Source organism: Passer domesticus, chromosome 9 (assembly GCF_036417665.1).
Source record: "Passer domesticus isolate bPasDom1 chromosome 9, bPasDom1.hap1, whole genome shotgun sequence".
NCBI classification, from domain to species: Eukaryota; Metazoa; Chordata; class Aves; order Passeriformes; family Passeridae; genus Passer; species Passer domesticus.
In genome coordinates, this window is record NC_087482.1 from 44,201,047 (window position 1) to 44,226,757 (window position 25,711).

The window sequence follows — 25,711 nt, forward strand, 5'->3', positions numbered from 1 at the left end:
CCTAAACAGAGCCTTAAACCACCTTTTCACCAACACGTCCATCAGTGGAAAAGCTTTATTCCAGAGCTGGCACTTAGATGTGAATAAAGCAAGCAAAACAGATTGCAGGTGAAATGCTCTTAACTTATTAGGTAAGGCCAGATTTCTAGAGGTATGCAGGTGATTAGTGGCACTGTGAAAAGCTGGAAGTTTCCTGCCTCCAACTGTTTACAATTGCAGGCAGAACCATCTAAATGCAGCAGCACCTTCAGTTTCCCAAATTCCGCTAAAACCCTGGCCCCTGCTATTGTCTGTTTATGTTAAAATCAATTCAGCCCAGCATTTGTTGAGCTGCACCTCTGATCTGCCACAAGCACCGGTGGTTATTATCTCGCTCAGGTTTCAGAACTGCTTTCCCATTATCCATAATTTTCTATATTCACACTGTTAGGCCGCTGGCTCCGACAATGCTGCGGCTGCTGCTGCCTGGGCACTGTGAATAACAGAAATCTTTCATGCTGAAGGCAGATCATAGGCAACCTGCTGGGGTTTTGGGCTGCAAAAGTCTTAAATGAAAGTAGTTTTGTGGTATTTAGAGAAATAGCGTCTCTTTTTCTGTGTGGAACAGCAAATCACACCAATTGGGCCTCGCTTAAAAAGCACTTCCACAGTTCAAATGCAGCTAGGAGAGGCCAGGCTCTTGGCTGAGGTTAAAACTTGGTTTAAAATGTCTTAAAAATACCCTTTTTTAACGCGGGGGAGCTCAAAGTCACCCAAATGTGCTCCTGAGGGGCACCCTGGGGTAGGTGCATTCCACACAGATCTGTTGCAAAGCTCTTTTTGCACTTCACATTAAAATGTCACTAAAGATTTTTACAAATCATCTACCAGCCCTGGAAATTCTTCTTGTTTTGAGGAAAAGAAGGGATTAAATAAGAATTTCTCCTTGCAAAGAGGGTTTGGAGGGATGGATCCCAAATGGACAAAGGATCTCAGGCCAGTTCTTGACTTTGAACCTTATATTATAGAGCAGACACCACAAATAGAAGATTTTGAAAAGCAAATTAGTGCTCACTCTGATGGGATTATAAAATAAAGTGCAGCCCTCTGATGAATCTAAACAGGCAAAAAACTGCACCTTACACTTAATCCTTTGAAAGAAGGAAAACTGAAATATGAAATAGTGGCTTCACTATTTCAAATCCTGCAGCCTGTGGCAGTTTAATAGAAGAGATGAGACTTTGTGTTCTGCACCAATATTCATTACGATGACAGTGTTTAATATTATGCCAGGATTAAAAGTCCTGGTTTGGATCAAGCTCTATTAATCATGCCATATATCCAAATTATTGTTCCCTGTCTTTCAGGGGATTGAGCACCATGGAAAGAATTATGTTCAGTTGAGTTATACTCTGCTGCTTTCTCTAGATTTCTCTCAAAATAACTTTTTTTTTCTTCTGTTGCACAAATAAGAATAGTCCCTGGAATGAAAATAAGCGAAGTAGTTTCCATGTCTGGTGCACATATTTATTAAACTCTGTCTGTGGTTTATATTTTTCTTCATTCCCTTCTCAAAGAAAGGGAAATAATCAGTTCACAATCCCTGCAGATGGGCTGTTGCCAGCTGAGGTTGTAAAAAGCATATGTGAATAACATAAAACAAGATTTCTTTCAACCCCAGAATATCCATTTTTCATGGGAAGTTCCCACCTATTCCTCTAAATGTATTCACAGAAGGGTTTTTTTTCCAACAGCTCTTGGAATAAGTAGATAATCACACAGCTCCAAGGGGGTTCCAAATAACCATTTTTACTAAATTTACATAAAAATCCCAAGCTTCACCTCTGGTATATTCTCAAGTTGTTGCTGTAGGAGGCTTTAAAAGGGTCAGTTATGGGATTCTGAAATCCCAGATATGGGGTTGACTTTGGGCACCACAAGTGAAGTTTCCAGCCCCCCTTTTCCATCCCTGGCCAAAGCAAGGCCTGGATTTGTCCTTCCAGGGATGAGCAGATCCCTCTCACACAGCTCAGGTTTCCTTGCAGAAAACTGCTGTTTTCAGGTAATCCATCAGGAGGATCCAAAATTAAATGCTTTAATTATGGTGCTCCTCAGATCCTAATTCTCCCTGGTGTCAGCAGTGATGCAGCTTTCAAAGCTCAGCTCGGGCTCATTTGTCTAACGAACCACGGGCTTCATTATCCCAAATGCAGATTGAATTTCCCTTTGAAGGGCCCCCAGATGCACAGGACAAAAGATGAGGCACGGTCCCAATGCATCATCTGTGCTGAAAAAGGTGAAACCTCCCTCACGGTGTGGGTTCTAATTCTGCAGACAAATTAATTTCGCGTCCGCCGTGACAAGAACTTGTCACCAACCACAAAATATTTTCCATCTCCTTTTCTTTCCCAGTTAGTAACTTATGGTTTTGTGATTCCGCTGCCTGTATGGTGGAATATAAATTAAATTAGTGCTCCTGGATGCTCTGAAGGTTTCAAATAAACTGCAGATTTATGTACTAAGACACTCTCATATTTATGCACTGTTTTCTTATTTACTCAGGAGAAAGCCAGACTTTGTGCATGAAGTGTAATAAATTTGGGAAGTGCACTCATTGTTTCTTCACGTACTCCAAAACTTTTTAGGCCCCAGCAGTTAATATTTTTAATCTGGTTATTGGAAGGGACTGAAGAACAGAAGGACCCATGAGGGGCCACCCCAAAGCTGTATGGGCAGGCACTGCTCTGTGCAGCAATGACAGCTCCTGGCCTTCCAAGGAATAGGAACATGCTAAACAATCCCACAAAAATTCACAAGGCTGAATTAGGTTTTATACACCATTACCTGCTTCAAAAGGAAAGTTTCACTCCTTAAAGCGTCAATTTCTAAATAGATTATTTGTCCTAAAACCCAACTTAATCAAACTGGTTTTATTTTATTTTAACCGTAAAAGGTTTCACATGGCCTGAGTAAGAGTTGCTATTACGAGACTTGGTTAGAAGATGGAAACTAGCAGCAGAAAAAAGTGAAACCAGCCAAAAACCCTTATTTTCTGCAAAATACAGTGACTGAAGATGCTGGGAATTCTGTAGCAGTGAGGCATCAATGAAAAAAATGCAGATATTCTCTGGTAAGGCCCATCCCATGGAATTGGCTGAGTTATGGACCCTGCCAGATTCTGCTCTTTTACCTGCAGCTCAGCTGGAGCTGCTGTCCTGACTCAGGAATTCCTCCTCCTGATAAAATCCAGGCTGCCTGGCAGGAGAACAAAGAGCAGTTAACTATTTATTGTCTTTAAACACAGCACAGCTGATGAGCTCCGAGGCTTCTCTGTCCTCCTGCTCTGCTGACATCAGGAGTGAGTGTCAAACACCCTCATGTTGGGCCAAAAATGAGCTGAGCTTGCCTTGAGACATCCCCAAGGATGTGATTAAAAGTCTGCAGTGTGGAGAAGGAGATCAGGGGAGCACCTTCTGCTCAAACCTTGGCCAAGCTGACAGAAGGGCCCTTTTCCCACCTAGCACTGCCTCTGGCCTTGGTGTCAGCACAGAATTCCCTTGCTCACGAACAACCAGAGCTGAGAGAAAACAAACGGCTGAGAGAATAGGAAATATGGAGATGAATCTCTTTCAGGTGGCAGAATGCATCTAATTATTGGTTTTTTCTCCCATATGGCTGCTGGTTCCCTTTAATCTCTTTGTTATAAAAAAATAAAATAAAATGAAATCCAGAAGAGATGCCTTTAAAGCACGCAGTTAAACGCTCCTGGCATTCTGCAGGCTGCTGCTGCACAGTTGCTGCTCCCCCAGTGTTGAATATGCAGGAGGATTTGAAGAGCCAGCCGTGCTCTCCTTGCTGTGGATCAATCCCAGCCAGGCTGGGAAGCTCCCCTGGCTGTTTTCCTGCCTGGAGCACGGCAGTCGTGAGCCAGGCTCGGTCTGCACTAGAGCTGTGCTCCTTTTAAACAGCCAAAAGTACCTTGCTTTCTAACAACTGAATAAATAACTGAATAAATGACTGAATAAATAACTGAAACTAACTTGCTGGAGAGAAATCCTGCAGGAATGCTGGCGTGCAGCATCAGTCTGGAGGAAAGAAGGCTCAAGGGAAGCCTTGCTGTTCCCTAAAAACACCTGGAGGGAGCTTGAGCCAGGTGGGGATGGACTCCTGTGACACGACAACAGCCTCCAGCTGCACCAGGAGTGATTTGGGTTGGATTTTAAGAAAAATTGGTTCCTTGAAAAAGCAGAGAAACATTGAGGTTCTGGAGTCACCAGCCCTGGAAGGCTTCGAACCATGAGTAGATGTGGCACCTCCTGGTATGGTTTAGAGAGCAGGTGGAAGGCTGGACTTGAAGATCTTGGAGATCTTTTCCAGACTGAATGATCCTGTGGTTCTGTGCCAAGGTTTCTGGAGGAGAAAGCACCTTTTAACAATTCACTCAGGAAAAACACCCTTATAAATTCCCTAGGAAGAAATGGTATTAAATAACACCTGAAATAGCTTTTGGTCTTGTTGGAAAGGACAGCTAATAAAGGTGATGGTGACAGTGGCTGTTGTCCAGAAAGATCCAGAATTTTTTTAGAACTTGAAACAAAATGGGGAAAAGTAGAATAAAATCTCAGTTTTGCTTTGCAGCCCTTTGACTGGTTAACAATATCTGACATGTCCCAGTCACTCCTGTTTGTAGGAAATTGTTCAGAGAACTCACATTTCTCCCAGCTCTGGTTCTTCTTGCTCTGAAGAAAGTTGTGAACATCAAAGACACACAGAGTCAAAATGCAGAAATCAGGCCCAAACTTCCTGAATTATTAAGAAATTAATCCATTCTGTATTTGTGACTTGATTTCTTTGTTCAATAAACAAGGACTTGAACTTGAATAATTTAGGGTGCGAGCAGTTACAGTCTCTGCTAAAAAGGAATAAATCCTTTGTAAGTCAGCACTGCCGGCAGAGACCTTGGAGACTGGAAACAAGGACTTGTAACTTCCATGAAAGTTGTGTTTTCAGTTGCTGTGGATGTTATTTCCAGTAGAAAAGAAGTCAGCATTTAGCCAAAGCCCCTGTAAAAAAGCTCAAAATTGAATTTGTTAGAAAAAGCAACTTATTTCAGTTTGCAGAAACAGCAAACAACTGTGAAATCCATGACTATTAATATTGCAAAGTGTTTTGGTGACATAATAGATCATGAAAGTGAGGCTCCTATGGCTTGTGATATTACCAGAAATCCAAGATGTATTTATAGCTGCCTTCACACTTCACTGTTTTGTGTTGTATGGGATACATTGAACCAAATATAAATGGAAATGATAGAAAGCTTCAAAAACATGAAAAAAGAAATATTTCTTTTTTGTCTCTATCTCTTTCCAGCCTCAATGTTTTGTTCTTTCCTCACTCAGTTCTCTGTCTGCTCTCTTCTACCTTGGCTCCTGTTTTTTATATTTAGATTTATTGGTATTTTTAGATCTTTTGAAATCTTGGCCAATATTTCCTATTTTGGGGTATGAAAATGCCTTTAGTGCGACAGGGAATTTGTTTGCTGGGAGAACCAGTCAATAATTCAGAACTTTGTACTTGCAAAGTCATTGCTTCAGTGTCACAGGGCTTAAAAACAGGTTTGAGCCCCAAGTAAGAGTTACTAAGGGGAAAACACAAACTGGCCTAAGGAAAAATCATAGCATTGACTGAGGACTTCATCCCACTTTGGACCTGTGCTCCTAAATAAATTGGACATGCTATAAAATCTCAGTCTTATATGAACCTCTGCATGTCATGCTTAGGAATTATTTCTCTTTAAAAAGTATTGCTACTCTCAGGAAAGGATTTTACATTCTTTTTCCTCTGCTGTAACCAATGCTGTCTCTTTTTCTCCAATAAATATAATTCTTTAGTCCTGTCCCAAGTATTAGCTGGAAGAGGTCTGATGGAAATTCCTTGGCAAAGAAAATCCAACACAACAGGGCTGGGGGAGTTCTTGAAATCCCCAACGTTGAGCAGGAAGATGAAGGTTCCTACGAGTGCATCGCAGCAAACACCCGAGGAATAAACATTGCAAGAGGTCAATTACTCGTCTACGGTAAGCAGATTAAGTGAATTTTGGTTTTTAATGAAGAGCAGGATGGAGTTCTGCTGCATTGTGCAGACGAAGTCTCTCAGCCCCTTCCTGGAGGTAGAAAGTGCAAGTCAGGTTAAGCTGATTAAAAACTGATTGGGGGCTCTCAGTGACCTTCACTGAGTTACAGCCTCAGCAAATAGAGATATTTTACATCAAAGCTCGGATTGCAAGCGTGGGAAGCTGGGAATGGTAATAAAAGGCAGAGAGGAATCCCTGTGCAGGTGTGTGAGACATGAAAGGCAGGCAGGGATCAGTGTCCAGCAGGGATGAAGGGCAGGGAAGGATTTGCTCTGTGGCAGTGAAGGTGATTTCACCTCCTGTGTCCCACAAACACACGAGGACAAAGCAGAGGGAACTCATCCCATTCCTCCCTGTCCTTCCAGCTTGGCTGAAAGTGGAGAATAATCTGGGAATGTTCTCCCTTGCCCTATCCCTTCCTGTGGGCATTGGTTCCCTGCAGTCCCAGCCCCACGGGATGGTCCCTCATGGCCAGGGTGAATGATGTCTCTTTAGTGGAACTCTTCACACCCAGGGAAAGCAACACATTTGGACAGGAATAAGAGGAGAGTTCCTTTCTTTACCTCATAAATCTTTCAAAGGAGAAAGCAAAAAAAAGAAAATGAAACATAACAGCAAGGAAAAAAAAAATCACAGCAAGCGAGACTGAGCCTCCAGTTAACATCTGTTGAGAAGACTCTGGCAAGTATTTTCCTTTTTTTTTTAAGTAAATCTCTTCTAATGAAGAGATGCAGGCTTTGCTGATAAGCTACCAGGCTCCTGCAGCCATGGCTAATATCAAGATATATGCCAGGAATAGAACAGTCTGCTGCTGGTTTAAATATTTCATTATTTCCTTGCTTTCAGGGGGTAGATTTTGCTCTTGTTGCTCACTAATTTTTTTCACCACGTCAATCAAGCAGTTCCATTAAAATTAAGTTCAGTAGATTACCTGGCCGTGATTGATAACAGCACAGGCAATTATAAAATTATGATCAGTTAATTCAATCTAAAACAATGTGCTTATTAACTGTGCTTTGTACATTAATTAATAGCTGTTCATAGAGCAATGTATAAACAGCACTCATGAAGCCTTGGCATGAGGTTTTTTTGTCATATTAGGAGTGTGCTGGTGAATTATCTCTGTAATTGATTTCCTCTTGCTCCTTTTCTGTTCTCTGGGGGTTTTCCTCTGGAGGAAGGCTGTCTCCAAAAAACAGAGATTCTTTCCTGGACACTGCTTTTTATGTGATCCCTCCTGAGAGCAGTAAAATTAAATGTAATTAGAATGCTTTTAAGCAGTGTGAACTCTGTCCTTAAAGGATCTTTGAGCACCTAAAGGGGTTCCAGGGGAGCTGGAGAGAGACTTTGGATAAGGGATGGAGGGACAGGACACAGGAATGGCTCCCACTGCCAGAGAGCAGGGATGGATGGGAGATTGGGAAGGAATTCCTGGACGGGCTGAAATTTCCAGAGCAGCTGGGAAAGGCCAGGCTGGACATTGGGGCTGGGAGCAGCCTGGGACAGTGGGAGGTGTCCCTGCCCATGGAATGAGATGTTATTTGGTGTTATTTATTCTCCCCAGGTCTTACCTCCACCTCTAACCTGCCAACAGCTCTAAATGTCAGCCTTCCCAAGGGAATTCCTGCTCAGCTCAGCCCTTGAGGCTCAGTTGTTTACAGAGCTCCTGGGTGGTTCCTGCAAATTCTGCTTTTACACCTCAGTGAATTCCTTTTGAGGAAGACTTTGCAGAAATGGCATGTCTTGGTGCTTTCCTGAATTTCCGGCATCTAAAATCACAATTTCTGCATATTTTGGCCATAAAAATGGATAAAATCTCAACCAAACTCCCTACGCATGAACCACCTGATTTTCCCAAGCTTGCCCCAAGGTTTAATGCCAGGGAATTGTTGTACAGAATTCACTTGCAGTATAATGAAAATGTGTTGAACAGATATTAATTAGCCCTGCTCAATTCATTAATTAATGGCAGCATACCTCAAGCAAAATCACTTTTCTCCTGCTTAAAATGCTTTGCATATTCTTTTCAGCACCCCCTGAATGGGATAAAAAAATCCAAAATGCCTTTCTGTCTCTCTATGACAGTTTATTTTGGGAATGTAAGGCAAGAGGAAAACCAAGCCCTTCCTACAGCTGGTTAAAAAATGGCCAGCCCCTCATGTCAGAGGTAAGAATCCTGCCTCCTTTGATTTCTTCATCATCTTTTCATTTGTTTGGTTTTTTTTCATTATTTAGTCATTATGTTAATTTCACAATATATTAATTAAGTTTCCAAAAATAGGTAAAGATTAATATAACAAAATACATATAATAGCACAAACTCTTTGCAATGCAGAACCTCAGTTCTTGGACTTCATCCTTATTGGAAATGTATGAAATTGCAGTTTAGAGAGAAAGAAACACAATTTCTTTATGTGAATTATCTAATTGCTAGAAGATATGGCTGTAGGTATAGAAGGGCTTAAAAATATGAAATATATTTGGTGAAAGAATCACTAAATACATTTGTAGCCAAAATCTGCAGTTTTGGAGAACTGGTAGGATGCCAAAGGACTGGAAGAGGATTCCAGAGCTGGAATTGCAAAATTCCAGAGTCTGGAATTCCAGTGTTGAATTGCACTTTTCTTCTGTTTCTGTTCCAAATCAGTAGCTGGGTGGACCTTTGGTCTCGTGCAGAGCGCTGCTCTCCTGCTGAGTTAATCCTTTACCTTAATTAATCAGTCAGCTCTGAAAATCAGCTAATTTTGAGGGCAAAATTTTCTGAGCTTTGTAGCAGGATAATCCAAAGAAAGCCACGTAAAGGAGGAGCTGGAAAAGTGCAAAATGTCACCTAAAAGGGTCAAGTGGAAAGGGAAGTAGGAGAGCAGGAGGAGAGGGGAAGTTTGGAGCTCAAACACTTGAGAGCCACCTTCAGATCCTTCATCAGCCAGGTCTTTGAGAGCCCAGCTTCCAGGCACAATCCCTGCATTCCTGGGAGGCCAGGCTCCATCCATCCTCCATCCTTCAGCTGGTGGCACCCTCATGGAGGAGGACTTCTGTGATGAGAAGCTCTTTGCATTCTGCTGAGACCACTTCCCTTTTTTTTATAAATTTTTTTATGGAGCATTCATCCAGAATCTCTGGGGCACACAGTGTCTCATCTGTGAAACAATTTCACTTGGATGAAAAAAAAAATAAATCTGTGATTAATTCCTGCCTAGCAAGAGCACATACAGGAGAATTTTCAAAACATATGGGCTAAATTAGCACCTGCTGGGCTGCAGAACCAGCATTTATTTGATTTAGTTGTACTTATTTTAAGTAGTTGGAGTGGGGTCCAATCTTCCATGTAATTTTCTGCTGGATCAGTCCTAAACAGAGCCAACCTGCATCTGGTGAAAATAGCCAGAATTTACCTGGTCTGCAATTTTTCTGAACCTGCTCATTGTAGTCATTGTCACCTTTTTCTGAGCAAGATTATCTTGTTTCTCTCCCTTTGAAGGCAGCAATATTTAGAGTCTGTCACTCTTCAATTGCAGCGTTTCAATAAAGAGGAATGAAACGCTCACAGACACATTTTCAACCAGCATTTTCACAGTACTTACAGTGTGCTGTAAATGCAATTCTTCAGGCAACAAAGTGCTGGATGTTATTGCTCAATGGACAGAATGGACACTTTGGACGGGAAACTACAAGGGAGATGTAATAAAATATTCAGTTTGTCGCAGCACCCTGCGTGTCGGAATTCTCCCAGGAAGAATAACATCCCGATGCTTTTCACCCTGGGGCTGATTCTGATTGTCTCCTCTTTGTCAAAGCTCTCTGCCTGACCACCTGGCTGGTCACCCCAGCATCCTCCCTGCTCCTGTACACGGTGTGCTTTATTCTTCCCTTTGTCTGCACAGCTCAAAAGGGCCGGCAGAAAACGGTGGGAATTTGGGATGAGGATGGAACACGAGCCTTGCTTCAGAGAGGGGGTTTTGTATTCAAAGGATGTTTGTAAAAATAGAATGCATTGAGAGGATAGCAAACAGCCTGGAGGTAAAACTAAGTATGCAAAAGATATCTGTAGCGAGAGCCTCGGAAAAAATTATCAGAGGCTAAGTAATGTAATGTTGTTAATTAGTTTGCCACACACCAGCCTTGCAGCCCCAGGCTGTGCTCTCATCACATTTCCAAGCTAAACAAGCTTGGGCTGGGTCAGTTCGGGGCTGGGAGACCTCCAAGGAAAAGCTGGGGTGTTGGAAAACATGTGCTGACCCCAGAACCCCCCGAGCCCTGGGCTGGTCCCAGCAGGAAAGGGGGATCCTGCCCCTCCCAGGGGAGAGCCCACCTGCAGAGCTGCCCCAGCCCTGGCCCAGCACAGGAGGAGCTGGAGCTGCTGCAGAGCCCAGAGGAGGCTCCAGGGGATCAGGGGATGGAGCAGCTCTGCTGGGAGCAAAGGCTGGCACAGCTGGCATTGTTCATCTGCACAGAGAAGCTTTGGGCTGAGCTCAGGATGGCCTTGCAGGGCATGAAAGAAAGATGGAGAGAGAGTATTTACAAGGATCTGGAGTGACAGGGCACAAGGAATCGTTTCAAACTGACAGACAGTGAGTTTAGATGGGATGTTGGGAAGGAATTCCTGCCTGTGGGGATTCTGAGGCCCTGGCACAGGGTGCCCAGAGCAGCTGGGGCTGCTCCTGGATCCCTGGCAGTGCCCAAGGCCAGGTTGGACAGGGCTTGGAGCAGCCTGGGACAGTGCAAGGTGTCCCTGCCATGGCAGAGGGTGGAAACTTTAAGATCCCTCCAACCCAACCCATTCTAGGATTCTATGACAGATGTTCAGCACTTCACAAATCCATTTGAGACGCTTGTGGCTGTTCATCAAACACTGGAGTGCATCCCCTAACTGTGCACTCCAAACTCCTCCATTCCTGCTCCAGAGGCAGGAGAGCCAGGCTGAAGGAGTAGCAGCATCCTCCCCGTGATATCTGCTGTTCCAGCTTGCGCTTGGTGATGGGATTTATATTCCCCCTGGGTATCTTCCAAACTCATCTGTTTGGGGGAATGTTTTTTTTCCTCTCCTCCTCAATGCTCCACTTTGCTGTACAGCTATTATTGTCTCCAGAGGGTAGTAATTGTAAAATCACAAGATATTTAGCTTTAAGTTATGATTGCAGCATGAAACAGGCTTTTTTCTGTTTTCCAAAGCAGAGCGAGTAAAACTTCTTTTAGTACACCAAATTCCAAGCTCTGGTCCAAATATACCCACTGTGCAGCTGCCTCTATTTCAGCAGAATTGCTGAAGAAAGTTGGTGTGCGTAGAAATCCAGGCCTGGAGGAGGAGGAACTTGCTCTCCCCATGCTCTGAGCAGCTGCCTGGGGCTTTCCAAGTGGAATTTAAGTGTTGGCTTTCAGTGGAGCTTTTCCAGTGGCTCATTTTTCTGTGACTCAGGGTGTGAGGATGTTCAAAATGTTCCTGTTATTGGAGCACCTCTGTCTCCTGTGGAGCTGGGATTATCATCATTAGATTTATCAGATGGGATGATGGAATGATGTTCCACCAGCCAGGCATGAGGTGCTGCCTCTCAGCATCCAGGTGGAAGATGCTCCAGGCTCCCAGTGTGGAGCACTCCTACAGGGAGCTCCTTCTGTGCCACCTTCATGGAGAAGGATAACGACAGGTTCCCAGCTCAGCAGTGCAGGGAAACACATGGAAAACCTGGACAAACCTGCCCTAAGCTACTGCTGCAACATGTGCCTGGATTTCCTGAAAAACTGGAAGAGCTCAGAGGGCTGGAAATACCACACAGAGAGGTGCACATCCCATTTCTGATGCACTCATCCTCACTGCTCCCAAGAAAACAACATATCTCCTTCTGAATCCTGATCAGGTGCATCACTGTGATACTAAAACCCTTTTATTTGTCATTCATCAGCTCTGTCAATGTTTTTCCTTGTTTTTCCCTAATCAGGAAAGAATTCAAATAGAAAATGGGACTCTCCTCATCCCCATGCTGAATCTGTCAGACTCAGGCCTCTATCAGTGTGTGGCAGAAAATAAATATGACACCATTTATGCCAATGCTGAGCTGAGGGTGATCGGTGAGTAAATGTCACTAAAATGTGCAGGTACCAGTAAAAAGGACACTTGTTGGGAAAAAAAATTGAATTTAACAAAAGAGGAGATGAAACCTGGCAGTTCAAAGCTGATATTTCTTTGCTTTTCACCCACATGGAAATGTGGGGTTTTTTAGTTTAATTTCATGCTTTGTTTGGGGAAAGATTCTAATCCATGTATGATCTTTTTTTATTATCACATATACAGCAGTTTAATGAATGCTGTTTCTCGCTTAGTTTAAGTTATTAATAGTTATTCTGCAGATTTTTAAAGTTATTTCAGAAAGCAGGGGAAATAGTTTTAGCTATGAACAAAGAGCTTACGGCAAATATGGACATAAACAAGAAACATGGAACACGGAATCTCACTAATAATAACCAGAGATGAACACGAATGGAACTTGCTCATATATTGTAAAAGTATTCTGTTCTAGACTTCAAAATGTAAAGTTCACTCAACAGCCAAATATCAGTGAAGCTGGTAAAACAGAGACTTCAGGAGCACCCAATATCCTGTGTGTTCTCCTTCTCCAAAAGTGGATTTTCACATAAACTGCTGGAAAAATAAACATATTTTCAGAAAACAGAGTAGGTTTCTGAAAAGAAAGCCAGAGTAGAACTGTGCTTGTGACAGAATACTCTCTGCAGATGAATATATGTGACTGGATCAGGAGTGTGAGGTTTATCCTGCTTGGGAATCTTGTTTTCCATCATGGATAGGCCAGTTCTCCCAGTCTCCAGATTCCCTCAGGAAAGTTTGTCAGAGCACACTGTTCTAGGTAGACAGCTTTAGAAACAGAATTGGAATTCTTTGGTACTTAGATACATTTTAATGTTAGATTTAGATTTACTTTTGCAGAAATCTAAAAACCAAAACAATCATTGAATTCTCTGGCTGAACTCAAAGAGAAGAATTTGGCAATTTAGTTCATTTAGTAACATCTCTTCTTCCTTCTCTCTCTTTAGCTGCAGCCCCCGATTTTTCCAGAAACCCCGTGAAGAAGCTGTCTGTGGTTCAGGTTGGAGGGGAAGTTACAATCAGTTGTAAACCCAGTGCTTCTCCCAGAGCTGCTGTTTCCTGGAGAAAGGGCTCGGAGGTTCTGCGCCAGAACAAAAGGTACGGACAGCAACCAGTGACGCTGAATTTTCTGTTTTTTTGACATCATTTAACACTGACTGAAGCCCAGCTGGCTCAGGATTGCTTTTTGCATCTCACTGATGGGCATGCCAGAGGCCTCTTTGTCTTTAGGGTGGCCGTGGAGCTCTGTGGGTGCAAAGGGGGGCTGAATCCCCATGAGCGATGATTGCATGATCCATACATTTGTGCTCAGCATCTTTTAATCCATGGCCAGCCACGGGCTGGAGGGAATCAGCTTCACGAGGAGACAGCCAGGGAGGTGGGATGTGCCCCCAGGCTGGGGCAGAATTGCTGTGCAGCTGTAGAGGCTGTACAATAACCCCTGGACTCCCCAGCCTGTCGCTCTGGTTCAGGCAGGACTGAGCTGCTGGCCCAGCAGTGACACGGCCTCGCCAGCTGCTTTGTGGGGTCTGGGGAGGGTTAATTCCTCATTGCTGAGCTGCCAGCAAGCATCTCCAGTATTGTATTGCAATGCCCTCAGGCACAGTGTGGAAGCCCAGGGCACAGGGAATATTTCTGTCTGCTCTGGGGTGCCCTGACCCCCAGGGGAGCACTGACTCTGACCCTCATTCCTGGAGAAAGTTTCCCAGACTTCAAGATAGACTGGAACCCACAAAAGTGTGAAATGGATTATAGAGAGTGGTGTGGGTGTGTCACCTGGTGAGAAATTGAGGTTTTGGGATTTTTAGTATGTTGTGGATGGAAGCAGGATGGAGGGCACAGGGTCCTGTCTTGGGTTTCTTCTTCATGCTTCTTCTTCCTTCTTCTCCATGGGTTTGGGTGGCATTTTGTAATTGGGCAGAAAATCCACACTGCGGGCTCTTTGGGATCAGTTATTGGTTAAAAGGGAAAATAATCCAGGTGTCAGTTCTTAATTGGACAGTTTAAAGACCCTGTACCAAGAGATTGTTGGCCATTTTGTGCCTTCTAATGAAAAGCTGCTGAACTCACAGTAGTGAGACTGTTTCACTGATAAGAAATAACAAACACCTGAGTCCCAACATGAACTACAGTCTGGAGTGCCTTCAGCCCAGACCCAGAGAAACCAATAGCACAGGGTGGGATTGTTGGGGTGGACAATCCCCATGGAGTTGGACTCCATGATCCCTCTGGGTCCCTTCCAGCTCCAGCTTTTCCATAATTCTATAATTCCACAGTAATGACAATTAAATGGGGGAATATTAAAATGAAAGGGTCTCACTGACAGAAATGAGGGATATTGTATGCAACATACAGGCCTGAGGATATTTCCATACACAAACGGAGACAGATGGATGAAATGGGCAGCAGTGTCTTCAGAAGTGCTGAGAATGTCTGAGAGTCCTTCTCAGCATCTCTTTCAGTTCACAAATATAACAGCAACCCTCTCTTGTCACCTTCTGTTGTCAGCCTTTGAAATCTATAATCAGTAATTCATGAAGCTCTGGCAGCTGAGCACCAGATTTTCACACAGGACCACTTGCTCAACGAGGTTACTTTGGGTCACATCAGACTTAAAATGATGACAATTCTCTAAAACATTATCCCAAACTGTGACACACAGAATTGTTTCCCTATGCCACACTGCAGGAATGCACAATAGAGATAAATCACAGGAGTATTTATGACAGAAGGTGCAAATCTGAGAATTTTATGTAGGTGCTGCCAATGGAACAGAGAAATTTGGGTGAGCAATCCATCCCATGGCCATAGAGAACTTTCCAATGACTTTCCCCCCCTTCTATGGAGGCCATTTTATTTTCATTTTAACCACTCATGATGGAAAAGACTTTTCTAACCAGTGTTTAATCAAAACTTTATTTGTCTTTCGATTGTATTTTGATTGTATTGCCTATTCCAGAGGCTGAACTAAGCCTGGATCTTGAGGTTCCACTCCTCTGATATTCCCCACCCGATTTACTGATAAAAGAAATATTTACACACTCCGTACAGTATTTACTTGTGCTCCTGTATTAATTTACTAACAATAATTCCGAGCACACTGTAATTTCTGAGTATCCCAAAAGGCTCCTGCTGCTGGGCAGGAGCAAATAACAGGAGCAGGATTTACAAAGGAGACAGAGAGTTTAAAATCTCTGCATGCACATTATTGCCAGTGTGGCCACTGGTGCAAAGTGGAATTTATGAGGCTGTTTGATTATTAAATGACAAACTGGCTAATGCTGGGGTTTAAAAAGGATGGGAAATAAATCAGCAGTACAGTGTTAGTCCAGAGATCTCTCTGACAGAAAACAAAATGAAATAAGGGTTTGTGTGGCTGTAAAGTACATGGCTAATTAAAGTGCTGGAATTACACATAAAAAGAGAGGGAACATGGTCTGCCTTTCTCCACAGATATGATTAAACCCTGACAAAGCCTATTTCTGCTCCCATTTTATTGTGCTGCAATTATAACCTTTATGGGCTCTTTTATTGGCCTTTTCTAAAATATTTGGTAGGGTTGTAGTTGCTAAAAAAAGGAAAAACCAATCCCTTCCAGTCCTTGCAGCCAAACTGTGATGGGCTCATTCTTAAATAAGTCAGATCATGCAGCTGCTTTTAAATTATTTAGACAAATTTAATCTTTTGTTAACAAAATAGTGAAACCAGACCTATTCCTAAAAGGGGGAAGAATATTCCTTCATTTTCATCTTTTTCCTTTCACTCCTGATAATAGTTTATTCCTGATAGTCCTGAATATGTGGTAAGCACTCTCCCTGATCAGCTGAACTCTTGATATCACAGGAGAACTTTCCTTTGTATTAAATTCAGTTTCTAAGTGTGTAAAGAGAAGTGTGCTAAATAGGAGCACTAATTATTAGATTTTCCATATTAATAGATCCACAATTAAATTTTTTCAATTAGGTTTCTTCTGAGTTCTTGAGGTAATTTTTAAGTTTACAAAGCTGCAGTATTTGGGCCCCTGCTCTCTGAAAAATACCTTAGACTTTTTTGAAGGGTAATTTTCTGCATTTCTTGCTGGGGTTCAGCAGTGAAGGTCCTCAGCCCTCAGTCCCCTCTGCAGGGCAGAGTTTTCTCCAGCCTCACTTGTCTTTCCCATCCTTTCTGTAGCTCAGACTCACCATTGCTCAGCTCTTCAGCAGCTTGTCTGCTCTCATTTCTGCAAATCACTTCATTGCACTTGAAGCACACATGTAGATCCTGCAGAAAATGCCAAAATAATATTTATTTTAATGTTAGATGGTGAAATAAAGCCTTAAGATACCAGTACCAGATCTCTTTATTGCTCCCAGCCCTCTCCATTGAGCGTTTCCCTTCCAAATTTTCAGCAAGAACTCCATTCCACCCTTACTGGCAGGGCTCAGGCCCTGAGTAATGGGATTTATCCATGGTCCATGGTGCTGGCACCTGAGAGAGGGAATTCCAGGTTACCAGCTGCAGGAATCTGAGGGAAATCCCACAGCTGGCTCCTCCTGCCTGGTTTTCCGTGCTCCCTCCTCATGTGTTATCCACCAGTTCAGCTTCAGGTGCTCTCTTGGGCAATTATGCTTCTTCTTTGGGTCAAAATCTGCAGAAATGGGGTTTGGGGAGCAATGCCACTTCTGCAAGGGACAGCTGTTTGGCCTTTGTGGAATAAAGAACTTTTGCTGGTGTGCGCTGTGGGTTTGAGCTCAGTGTAGCAAGGAAACACAACAAAACCCAAGCGTTGTGCTCCAAACTCCCTTCCCGTGGAGTCTGACACAGATTTCAGCTATTTTCATGTGTGTCACATCCTCAGTGCACGCAACAGGAGTTTTCTTCATCTCTCTTCTCGCTTCTATCCCCTCGTATCCAACCGAGGAAACAGAAGAGAAGAAAGGAACAATTCATATATTAAATAAAACAAATTTTCAAGTCTAGACACCAATCTCATCACAAACGTCTGTCTTCGTGCCTTCAGTGAATTCAGATTTGGGACTCTCATGGAAAACTTATTTTACAAAAATTCTTTTTGATGGAAGCACTTTAGTGAAAGGGGATTGGGCCTGCTTTTGCTTTGCCAGAGAGAGGTGCTATTCCCCCAGCCTGGGCTGAGCATCCCCAAGCACTGCAGAGAATGCATGGAAACATATGGGATTCACTTCACTCGGAATTTCAATGAGGAGAGCTGAGGGAAAACTGAGAAATGAGGTAGGCTGGAAGAATGCATTAGTCATATACAGCACTTTCCATGCATTAATAATCAGTAATAAGCAAATATTCATAATTTAAATTGTTTTTGGGGGCCTGAGCAAGAAGTACATTTAGAGATCATAAAATATGCTCAATACTTGTTGGCTTCAAGTCCTGCTTGTAGGACACAGCTCAGTCCCAGCTCTGTGAAGGATGGGAATGGATCCTCTGCCATAAATAAGGCTGGTGAATTCTGTGTCCTGTGGCACACTTGGTTTTGGTGTTTTACACTCAGGTTATTGCCATTACTCACAAGGAACATGGGAAAACCATGAGGGGGGAAACTGCATTTGAACAACATTGTGGAAAGTGAATGGAGCAGATGTCGGGATGGGTGGGGGAATTGTCTGGGAATTGCTGAGTTCCTGCAGTGTCTGGGAAATGCTGAGTTCCTGAAGTATTCAGGAATTGCTGAGTTCCTGCAGTATCTGGGAATTACAGAGTTCCTGGAGTATCTGAGTATTGCTGAGTTCCTGGAGTATTTGGGTATTGCCGAGTTCCTGCAGTATCTGGGTATTGCTGAGTTCCTGCAGTATCTGGATATTGCTGAGTTCCTGGAGTATTTGGGAATTGCTGAGTTCCTGGAGTATTTGGGAATTGCTGAGTTCCTGGAGTATTTGGGTATTGCTGAGTTCCTGCAGTATCTGGATATTGCTGAGTTCCTGGAGCTGCCCCTTGGAGCCCAGGCTCGGGGGGTTCTCCTGCTGCCAGGGGACCAGCCAGGACCCAGCAGGTTTCCTTAGGATCTGTTCTCCCACCACCCTCTAGGCCACCCCTTGTTTGTGTTTTCCTCCTGTTCCTCACAGCCAAATTCCAAAACCAGGAGCATTTTAACACATTTAAACTTTTTTAGTTGTTATTCGGGAAAAGGATTGTTTTATGTTTGTGGATGGAATTAGACAAACAGGGAGTTAAAAAGTCTGCAGCTCCTCCTGAGGGGCTGCTCCAATGTTCCCTGGGACAGGGATAGGGAATGTCTGGAGCTGTGTTAGGTGAGGTTTAGGTTGGATTTTTGGGAAAGGTCCTTCCCCAGAGGGTGCTGGCACTGCCCAGGCTCCCCAGGGAATGGGCACAGCCCCAGAGCTCCAGGAGGGTTTGGAAAACCTTCCCAGGGATGCCCAGGGTGGGATTTTGGGGTTGGATTCTGATCCTTGTGGGTCCCTCCCAGCTCAGCTTCTGCTGTGATTATTGGTAAACAGGAGAAGTCCTCACTCAATGCCCTGATCAAACACAAAATGCATTGTCTGTGAAACAGCATTTCAGCTCCCACCAATTTGAGCAGAAATGTGTCAGGACAGTTCAGCAAACTTCAGGGAAACAATTCAATTACCAGAATGTCAATGCTGTTGGTTTAGCTTCAGAATATCCGTTATCCTTAAAAATAAATAAAAAAATCTGCTTGGGGAGGAATCAAGACCAAATGGATAGAAAATTCTAAAATTTGCACTAGTCTGCTAACAAAGGAGGAGATTGATGGCACTTGACTATTCTTTAGCTGAAGTCAATATGCAGCCTAAGGGAGTTATTTACTTGTTCTTGGCAGGTGTCTCCCTCTCAAATGAGACACCAAACTTAGATGAGCAAAGCTGAGGGAATGAAATCCATCCACAGCATCTGAAAAAACCCACAACTGCCTTGAAGTCAAAGCAGCTGAGTGGCACAGGCAAAGAGGAGTCAGGCTGCTTAGTGCCACCCTGCTTTCCTCACCCACCGCTTGCACAAGAAATACTCCAGATATTTGCATGCAGGTGAAAAGTTCCATATGAAATCTATTTTTCTTATAAATTCCAGATCTTACTGTTCTATTCCCAGCTTTCTACAGCAATGCAGTTGGGTGAATTACACTGTGATATTAATTTTACTATTATTTTATTTTTTAAGTCTGGTTTTTGAAGCCTGGATTAAGTGTATCTCTGTTTCTATCCTCCTTGCTTTTCCACCACGAGGAGTTTTGCATAGCTTTGATGAGATGCCTTAACCCTTCTATCTTATCAGTGTCTGTGTGCTTGTAAAGAAGTTCATTTCCTATTTTAGTATTTAAATAGAGCACTTGAAGTGTGGGCATCAGCAATCAGAGCAATTCCAGCTATCTCAGACACCACTGCTGAAAGTCAACACGAATACAAATTAAGCTTATCTGTTGATGAAATCCCACTTTTGCCTGGAGAACCAATGGCATTGATTCCACCTCTGCTAAATTTGATGAATCACTTCAGCTCCATTCCTTGCTTACAAACAGATTGACAGGAATTAAAAGCACAGATTTACCTGCCTGCCTCCAGTGTTTGGTCTGAAGTTACTCTTTAAGACATGAAAACTCTTACAAAACCTGGGGTTGCTGTTTAGAAGTGTTTTTATCTCTGAAATCCCAGTGTCACAGCAGATTTGGTGCTAACCAGACAAACCCCACCATCACACCATTCCCCAGGGAATGCTGAGAGCTGCAGGAAGTATTTTCTAGCTAAAAATATCCAGGGCTGGCACCACCGTGCTCCTGGTTTCAGAGAGAAAAGAGAAGGGAATTGCAGAGAGCTGAGAGAGGCTGTTCCAATGTTTTTACTGAGGATTTATTTGCTCTCAGCAGGGAAGTTTGTCTGGTTTTGGGGTTTGTCTGGTTTTGGTGTTGGTTGTGGGCATTTTCCAGTGCTGAACAGTGCCACTGGATCTGGAGGAACATCACACATGGCAGCAGCCACAGGAATCTCCAGAACTGGTGATAGTGGCAGAGAAGTTTTACAACCAAAGGCTTGTCAGAAAACACCCCAAACTCTCCTGAAGTGCCTTCAGTCTTTCCTTCTCCATCTTTCTGGTTATTTTGTTCTTGTTCCCCATGCTGAGAGTGAAGGCAGGGGAATGGAAAATTTGACTGAAAGATGAGGAGGGAGATAAGGAGAAGGAAGAACGAGCACAGATGATGGGAAGAAAAAAAAGAAACACTTTATTTTTCCTTCTTTATCTTATTTTTCCTTTGTTTCTCCCCTTTCTTCTCCCTCTGTTCTGTTTCCATTTGAAGTCAAGGCACTGCAGAGTAACGAGGAGGCAGGAGGGGACCCCCATTGCTACCTGACCCAGGCAGCAGCCGGAGGATGTGGTGCAGGGGAAGACAGGAGAAAAGGGTTTTTCCTTTCTTTTCTCTCTTCTTGGAGAGTTTCACAACGTTACAAGCCAACAAACCTAATTTCACCCTGCGCTGCTGAGTGCTCAGTGCCAGTGTTTAGCACACCAGATAATGGGAGCATGGAGGAAGTAAATGAAGCAGATGTTCTCACGTGAAAAAGAGGATTTATTACAACTCCCCTCTGCAGGACACCCCTCTAATGCAATTTGAAATTGTTCCCACTCATGTTACAGCAGCCTTGTTAAGGGGAGCCTTTCCAAGGGGCTGTCCTGGATGCTGAGACATCCCAGGAAATCTGTCACTCTTCCCTGCCACAAGGAATTGCAATAATCCAACCCCCAGTGAGTGTCAGTGCTGTGCCCTCTCCCCCTTCCAGCTCGTGCCCTGTCCCTGCTCCATGCACATTTTCTGATGGATGTTCAGGATTCCATCCAAAACCAGATAATCTCATTGGATTTTTTCCATTGAGCAGGCTGGGAATCAAGGTTCCTAATTAGGAGTTTGTAGGAAAAAAAGTAATGAGAGAATGCAACCTTCTGTGCTTCTCTCCCAGTCCAAGTTGTGCTGCCATGCATATCATTGCTGCTGATGGTATTGCTGCAGCATCAAAAATGCCACTGTGGGATGGAAAATATGCACCATACTTGGAAAACATGCACCAGATTTGGAAAACCTGCACCAGATTTGGAAAACTTGCACCATATTTGGACAACATGCACCAAATTTGGAAAACCTGCACCAAATTTGGACAGCATACTCCAAATTTGGACAACATGCCCCATATTTGGAAAACATGTTCCAAATTTGGGAAAAATGCACCGAATTTGCTGAAAGTGTGACATTGGAGGGAAGAGATCCCAGGTGTGTTGTGGAGGTGATGTAAAGGAGATTGATTAACAAGGAACCTCAGAATGTCCCAGGTTGGAAGGGATCCCTGAGGAGCATCAAAGTCCAGCTGCTGGCCCTGCACAGGATGAACATGATGGGCACAGGGATTGCAGCCAGGCAATTTCCAGGCATGATGAACAAAGAATCTTCCAGGGAGGGATTTCTGGGGTCGTTTGGAGTGGGAAGTATCATGTAGTGAGGGCACTGTGGAAAACTGGCTGATGTTTGGCCAACGTGAAGGATCTGTAGGAGGCACAAACAGCTCTGGTTTAGCCATGGGATTTTGGGAGACAATGGAATGTTGCTCTTTCATTGCTACTCTTCCACGAGACCTAAAAATCTTCTCAGATTTTCAGTGAAAGAGAACTCTGAAAAAGGAAAGGAAAAGCTGAAGGGACACACACAAGAGACAGAATGTGACTAACACATCAAAAAGACAGAAACTTTCTATGCAAGGATGTGGCTCTGGGGCTTCAGTGAACCACACCCAGTCCCCATCCCTGTCACTCAAACTGAGCTTAAATTCACCAGCCCAGGGAGGATTGTGCCAGGTTTCCTGCAGGTCCATGGGGAGCCCAACCAACAAAACCAAGAAATTAGAGGTGATGGACCTGGCTGGATGGGGGTTGGAGCACCCTGGGGTAGTGGAAGGTGTCCCTGCCCATGGCAGGGGTAGAATGGGATGAGCTTTAAGGTCTCTTCCGCTCCAAACCATCCTGCCATTCTCTGATTCTGTTTTGGGGGTATTTGGTCTCTGATTCCGTTGCAGGGTTTCTGAAATTCAAGCAGGGCCACGCTGGTGTCAGCTGCTTGTTGTCTGGATAGAATTCTTTAAGATTACCAGCAGGTTTTATTGCTCTTGTGCTCCTGAAATGTGTTCTGACAAGCAGAGAGGGAAGCAGCTTCCTGCAAGTGAATGAAACTCCCACGCAGAGGGCAATTCAGGGCCTTCTGTACTGGTTAAAGTCTACTTAAATCCCATATTAAGGGCTTAGTTTTACATCTGGAGTGAATTTAGTTGTGTGAAGGGCTGAGTCAGAGCTCCTGATAGTGTCTGGATCACAAAAATGATGATTAATGGTGGGATTAGAATAGTGGCAGTGTGGACATCCCATCCTGCTCGGGGAGAGCTTTTGTCTGAGGTTGTGGAGTTACAAAGATTTCATAAAACCAGCAGAACTTGGAAGACAAAGAAATTGGCAGCTGTTTTATTTGGCAGTTGTGTTTCTTTTCTGCTTTTCTTTCCCATACACACAGAGGTGCTGTTGCCCAGTATTCCCTGGCTGCCAGCTCTGGGATGTGTCACTACAACACATTTGGGCACATTTGGGTGCTTTTGTCACTTTTTTCCTTTGGCCATCACAGAGGAACATCTGCCTCACATTTAATCCTTGAGTGTGTTACAGACAGGGCAAAACAATTTTTGCTATTTTATGTTAAAGGCAGTAGCAGCTCCTGAAAATCCTGTGTTTTCTCTGGAATCTGTATGATGGAGTACAGCTCAGTTCAGATGGCTGTATATATTTACATAAATAAATATTTGTGGTCCCAATTGCAGAGGTTTGATGTAAAAATAATTCTATTTTTAGGAAGAGGGGAGAATTTTAAGAAATAGGATGGAAGACTTCTAGCATCATGTTTAATAACTTCTAATAATATTATTTTCTACAATATTTTAATAAGACTATTGAGCTGGATTGTGTAATTTTGTTTTGATCCAAATAGTTAAAAGATTATAATGACATTTATTTGATTTCCAGTTAATTGTCAGTCAACCCTGAAGCTCATTTATATCAGCATGCAGATAAGGAAAATCTTTTAAGCGCAGTTTATTAAATGGCAACACTATTAGCATACAAATTATGCTCAGAATAGAATAAACAGGTACAAAGATCATTAACATATGATACAGACAGTCAGATCTCAGATGGGATTCAGTGGGACCTTTTCAAAAATACCAGGGCTGTCAGCAGCAGGGACAAGTCATTCACTCAGCCAAACTTTACTCACATTTCCATCTGCATAAATCACTGCTAATTCTGAGTCGTTTGGGAGTTGTGCTCATCTTTCTGCCCCTCACTCACTTCCCTTTGTAGTTTTTAATGCAGCCTCTCCTGCTCCTCAATCTTGGTAAAATTAGAGGAGTCAGATATTGTCTCAGTGTCTGGCAGCACGTCTGGAGAAATTTATAAACAATATATCTTTGCACAGCCTGGAAATAAGGAGGGGGTTTGCTCCTGAGCAGCAAGGGGAGGCTGAGCAGACATGGTTTCAAATAGGATTTCTTAGATAATAAAAATTACTTTGCCTCTGATTTCATCAGATCCAGATTCCTCTCTTTTTATCAGCACAGTGCTGTGATGAGGCTTCAATAATGCTGGGAGGTGTCAGATGTGAGAGGCAGACAGGAGACAAGGAGAGGGAATCTTTACAAAGTACCAGGGTTACTTTATTTGGAAAAGAATTACACCCTTGAAGGGAGAGCTGCCCTTCTGGCAGTGCTGAAAGCTGCAGAATCCACCCAGTTTTACACGGATCCAGCTCAAGATTTTGATGGGGATTTCAAAGGCCTTTGCTGTTTGAATCCATGCATTTCATATCCATGAATTAACATCCCCCTCTCCCAAAAACAGATTGGCTGAACAATGCAGCAGTGCACAAAGCTACCCCTGCTGCACTTTTAAATCTAATGACTTGACACATCTTTCTTTTCTCAGATTTTATTTCTTCTATCAGCCTTGTTAAATACATATTATTCTTTCATGCTCTTAAGATCAAAGCAAATAGCCATCAACAATCTTTTGTTCACACGAGACAACACGTTCGGAGATGGTTTGTTTGGCCTGGTTAATTAAAAGCTGTACCTATCATCCCTGCTTGATTTCTCAAGTTCTTTACTTAAAAAAGTATGTGTGACAATTTTAATGAGCTCTCACCTCTTCCCCACAGCCTCTGGCTTCTGCACAAACTTTGCAAACTCTTCTTTTTGAACATCACACGGAGCTCTGACTCCAGCAGATCCCGGGGAAGATGTTTGTTTTCCCTCCCTGCACATGGTGCTCATCTCATCTCCTGATGGAGTCACTCAGAGGGGAATTTCAATATTTATGTCTGCTGGGTTTAAAGTAAAAGAGGATCAGGTTAGACTAGGAATGAGGAAGAAATATTTTACATTTCTGGTGACAAAACACTGGCACAGGGTGCCCAGAGCAGCTGTGGCTGCCCCTGGATCCCTGGCAGTGCCCAAGGCCAGGCTGGACAGGGCTGGGAGCAGCCTGGGACAGTGGAATGTGTCCCTGCCCATGGATCTGGATGATCTTTAAGGTCCCTCCCAACCCATTCCACAATTCTATATGGAGTAATATTTCTGTGTATTCCCAACTCGCCCTGGTGTGCAGGAACTTTACACGAGTTGTCAGAAGTGGATTTTCATCTCTTCTTTTGCTCACAGCAGCTTGGTTTAATTTAGCTGCTCACCTAGAGGTAGCACCAGGCAGGAGCATGGGAGAAAGCAGGAAGAGTCTAGGATTTAAGCATTTTGTAAATCATTAATGCCAGCCTAGGGTTAGGCTGGGCTTAATCAATCCTTTGGCGCCTCAGAGCTTTATGAACTCAGCTGGGCCCTGAGTTCTTCCTTCTCCTCCTTCTTTCCCAGCGCTGCATTTATCAGATCTGCTTCACATCTTGTGCTTTTGGGCCTTTGACAGGCTCTTATTTACTTATTGAGAGAAGTCCAGTTTTCCTGACAGACAAAATATTCTCCTTGCATTGTGTTGGACAAGTTAAACTTTTCTGTCTCATCACAGCACTTGGAATTACCTTGTCTTGTGATGCAGCTGCTAGGAATTATTATCTATAGCCCTCACACAGCCTCAAATGTTGTGAAAAGGAACGGTTTTCTGCGAGCCTTTCAGCAGGTGAGACGTGCCTTTCACAGCTTCTTTTGAAACCATTTGTCAGAGCTTGATCCAAAGGCCATTAAAGGCAATATTCCCATGGCCTTCTGCATCACAGCTCCCTGATTTGGGAGAGAAGTGGGAGAGGACAAAGTGCAGCCCCTCTGAACCCACCCAGGGCACAAAGTCGTGGCTCTGAGGGAGTTTAGGGCAACTTTGCTGCTCTTGGCACCTGGGGCAGCGTTTCAGAGGGTGCTGTTGTTTTTCTCGTGTTTGAAATGAATCATCTTGATTTTCTGCTGTGCTTTGTCTTCCCATCCCTCTCC

At 43.5% G+C, this 25,711-nt stretch overlaps 1 protein-coding gene across 4 annotated transcripts in view; it reads left to right on the top strand.

The window, feature by feature from the left end:
- The window catches only part of CNTN6 (contactin 6), a 124,547-nt gene that overhangs the window by 77,042 nt on the left and 21,794 nt on the right, over positions 1 to 25,711 (top strand). For all 4 annotated transcript variants that reach the window (XM_064433113.1, XM_064433112.1, XM_064433114.1 and 1 more), the window contains 4 exons: positions 5,871 to 6,055; positions 8,143 to 8,279; positions 12,049 to 12,178; positions 13,160 to 13,310. In XM_064433113.1, coding sequence (XP_064289183.1) covers positions 5,871 to 6,055; positions 8,143 to 8,279; positions 12,049 to 12,178; positions 13,160 to 13,310 — 603 coding nt within the window. The remainder of the gene's footprint in view (positions 1 to 5,870; positions 6,056 to 8,142; positions 8,280 to 12,048; positions 12,179 to 13,159; positions 13,311 to 25,711) is intronic.